The following is a 3,754-nucleotide window of genomic DNA, read 5'->3' as shown; positions in this document are numbered from 1 at the left end:
CAGTGGGCAGTATGGGCAGTGTGGGCAGCACGGGCAGAGCCCAGTGGGCAGTGTGGGCAGCATGGGCAGTGTGGGCAGCATGGGCAGAGCCCAGTGGGCAGTGTGGGCAGTGTGGGCAGCATGGGCAGTGTGGGCAGCATGGGCAGAGCCCAGTGGGCAGTGTGGGCAGCACGGGCAGAGCCCAGTAGGCAGTGTGGGCAGCACGGGCAGAGTGGGCAGTGTGGGCAGCATGGGCAGAGCCCAGTGGGCAGTGTGGGCAGCATGGGCAGTGTGGGCAGCACGGGCAATGTCCAGTGGAAGTGTGGGCAGCACGGGCAGTGTGGGCAGCACGGGCAATGTCCAGTGGAAGTGTGGGCAGCACGGGCAGTGTGGGCAGCATGGGCAATGTCCAGTGGAAGTGTGGGCAGCATGGGCAGTGTGGACAGCATGGGCAGTGTGGGCAGCACGGGCAATGTCCAGTGGAAGTGTGGGCAGCATGGGCAGTGTGGGCAGCATGGGCAGTGTGGGCAGCATGGGCAGTGCCCAGTGGACAGTGTGGGCAGCGTGGGCAGTGTGGGCAGCATGGGCAGTGTGGGCAGCATGGGCAGTGCCCAGTGGACAGTGTGGGCAGTGTGGGCAGCGTGGGCAGTGTGGACAGTGCGGGCAGCACGGGCAGCGCCCAGTGGGCAGACAGGGCCTGGGCTCTCATCCTGGACCCCACCACCCCCAGCTATGCCTACATAGAGTTTGCCTCCCAGAGCTCTGCCCAGGCCGCAGTGGAGCTGAACCAGAGGACCTTCCGAGGACGCGTCATCAAGGTGTGTCCAGCCTATCTCCAGCTTGTGGGCCACCCTGGGTGCCGAGCCCTCTGCACAATACCCCTCGGTGACTGAACGTGGCAGGCCACCTGCCTCGGGACGCCCCGCCTCCCCGCCGGGCCCCTCTCTGCTCCTGGGGCCTGAGCTGGGCAGGGCAGGCAGAGGCAGGACCTGGCTGGTGCCTGGGTAGGTCATGCGCCCCAGCTGTGTCTGGGCAGTGGCAGAGGGACAGTTGGGGCTCCAGGGCTGTGCCCTGCCCTCAGAGCGCCCCACAAAGACCTCCACCCAGAGCGCAGCAGGGACTCAGGCAGGGCCGGTAAGTGGCTGGGTGGGGGGGGGGGCGGGGGGGGAGGCAAGCAAGCCTGGCCCCGATGGGGGCTCAGGGCCGCCGTCCGCACTAGCTCCAGAGCCATGGCAACCAGGACCTCAGGCAGGGCCCAGTCAGTACCCCAAAGGCTCCCAGCTGGGGTGCGTCCCGCACTGGTCCCCAGAGGCCTCGCAGGGGTGGCTTTGCAGCTGGCTCCCGCGGCCTGCGCGCTCCCAGGCCCCAAGTGTCCTCCACTTCTGAGGACCCTCCCGAAAGCCACCGCCTGCCTTTGTGCTGGCTCCCTGTGCAGGGGTGGAGGAAGACTCTCCCAGAGGTTCAGATCACATTGACGGGCTGGTCAGAAGATGAGATCGTAGAGGCTGGGTGTGGAGTGATCAGCCGTGCTCCTCAGGGGAGCACTTGTTCCAGGACACGTCTGTGCGTCAGGATGGCCTGTAAGGGCCTTTCGGGGTGGCCTGCACCCCGTGCACACAGCATGGCAAGTGGACCAGGCCTGGGAACTCTGGGTAGGGAAGAGGAGGGAGGGGAGGACTGGCACTCTGCATTCCTCAGCTAACTGGTTTTAAAGAAAAGTAGAAATGTGTGTGTGTGTCAGCAATAAAGTATCAGTAATTAGAGTATTTTTAAAGATATAGATCTGCTGTCTCCTCCTGACTCATGCTGTCTTTTCTCTGGGTCCCCCAAAGAAAGGGCGGACATGTGATATGGCTATGGGTCCCCGCTGTACCCCACAATCTGCTGTGAGCAAAGAGGGCAGCCCCCAACACGCAGCCCACCCTCCAGGTTGGGACGAGTGGCAGAGGCCTCACCCACCTCCGTGTGGGCCCATGGTGGCCCCGGTGCAAGTAGGGACACGCGGCTTCTCCGCGGATGGAGCCATCCTGCACACTGTGGTCCGAGGCAGAAAGGAGGCTGGGCCAGACGCTCATTTCATCAAACGAATCACTAACAGAAGCTCACAGCTCCGAGGTGACCCCTCGCCTCTGCTCACTTCATTCCTTATGCCCCGCGGAGCTGCTGAACGCTCTCAGGCCCTAACCCATACCCTTCCTCCAGCACTGAGACCTGGGACCCGTGCCCACCCTGCTCGGGCCTCCAGGTGCTGCCGTACACCCCAGGGTCACTCAACCTTTGACCTTGAGACAGCACTGCCTCTACTAAGGTGAATGGTGTTCCCCAAAACATAGCTGCCTCACCAGGTCTTTGCAAATGTCTTTACCTGGCATTAGCTGGAGATCTCCAGGTGAGATTGTCTGGGCTATCTGGGTAGGCTCTAAATCCAATGGCTCAGGCGAGATGGACAGAGAGGCGGCAAAGGTGTGCACACCCACAGCTGGCAGCAGCCGCAGGACTTCCGGCAAAGCCAGAGCTGGCCCTGCCCCCTCATTAAACGTTCTTTCTTCGGAGCCGTAGGGATTGCTGCTCTGAGCAGGAGGAAGCTGGTCAGTGGTAGTAGGAAGGCCTCCAAGAACACACAGCGTGACCTGTCTCCAGCACCAGGGGTCTCTAGTAGTGACCAGATCTGCCCTGCCAGCCACTGCAGCTCCCAGGACTATCTGCCCTGGGGAAATGGAGGGGTCTGGTTGCTTTCTGAGGCTAAGGGTGAGCCTTCCCAAGGCAGGGCCTGCCCTCAGGAGCTCGCGAGCTGCAGGCGCTGAGCTGTGGTCTGGATAACTCCCGTAGCCCAGCAGGGTGTCCCCGAAGCAGAGGGGATGGCCTCTGTTCTGCATGGCTGCCACCATGCCCTCAGCTGGGCAGGCCCGTCATCAGACCCGTACCATAGAGTAGCTGCTCTAAGGAGGGCCTGGGGGTCTTTTTTCTCCCTGACTCGGGCTTGCACAGCTGGGATGGGAGCTGAACAAGCACCCCCGAGTGGGAAGGACCCCAGGCACAGGAAGCATGGGGTGGGCAGGCAAGCACAGCAGGCAGGGGTACACGACAGGTCACCTAGACGAAGAGCCACAGCTGACCAGGGCTGCCCGAGCAGCTCTGCCAGGCTCAGCCTCGAGTGTGGAGAGGAGGCCCCGCAGGGGTGATGTGGGCAGCACAAAGGCCAGCAGGCGGCAAAGCCCTGCTTTCTAGAGCCTGAGGCCTGGACGGGCTGCCGCTAACAGGAATCCCACACAGCAATGGCTCAGGACAGGGCGAGTTTTATTTTCTCACAGGAGAGGCTGAGCGTAGCCAGTCCAGGACTGGCCCCTGGCACAGGCTTCTTGCTTTCTGCTCCATCCTGCGCGTGAATCTCGTCCCCACATCTCAAGAAGGCAGTGTGAGCTCCAGTGGTCACCGCCAAGTAGCAGGCAGAAGGCAGAGGTGAAGGGCACCTCCTCCCCATCCACAGGGCTTTCCCGCAGGACTCTCTCCACGCCTCACACCTGCTGTGCTGCAGAAGGAACACGCAGCCTCACCCTGTCTCCAGGAACCCTAGGGAACGGGGAGAGGCAGGCAGCCCGCGGACGGGGTGACCACTCCGGGCAGCTCCATCCAATCCTGCCCTGTCCTCAGACACAGGCATCAGGCTCAGCACTGCTGCTTACTTGCTGTCCTTCTAGGCCCCGCTGCCTGCTCACCAGGGGTAGGCCTGGGGCTTCTCAGGGAAGTTAAAAAATGAACCTGTGCTCCCTAGAAG

General features: G+C 62.7%; 1 protein-coding gene across 1 annotated transcript in view; it reads left to right on the top strand.

The window, feature by feature from the left end:
* Pabpn1l (poly(A) binding protein, nuclear 1-like (cytoplasmic)) overlaps positions 1–2,260 on the top strand; it is a 10,666-nt gene extending 8,406 nt beyond the window's left edge. The window contains exons 5-8 of the mRNA XM_013012729.1: positions 4–611; positions 710–797; positions 1,812–1,970; positions 2,225–2,260. Coding sequence (XP_012868183.1) covers positions 4–611; positions 710–797; positions 1,812–1,970; positions 2,225–2,260 — 891 coding nt within the window. The remainder of the gene's footprint in view (positions 1–3; positions 612–709; positions 798–1,811; positions 1,971–2,224) is intronic.
* Positions 2,261–3,754: the final 1,494 nt, after the last annotated feature.

This window comes from Dipodomys ordii, unplaced genomic scaffold, assembly GCF_000151885.1.
Source record: "Dipodomys ordii isolate 6190 unplaced genomic scaffold, Dord_2.0 Scaffold18, whole genome shotgun sequence".
NCBI lineage: Eukaryota > Metazoa > Chordata > Mammalia > Rodentia > Heteromyidae > Dipodomys > Dipodomys ordii.
The sequence above is the reverse complement of the archived record's forward strand: the minus strand, read 5'-3'. Positions and strand labels throughout refer to the sequence as shown.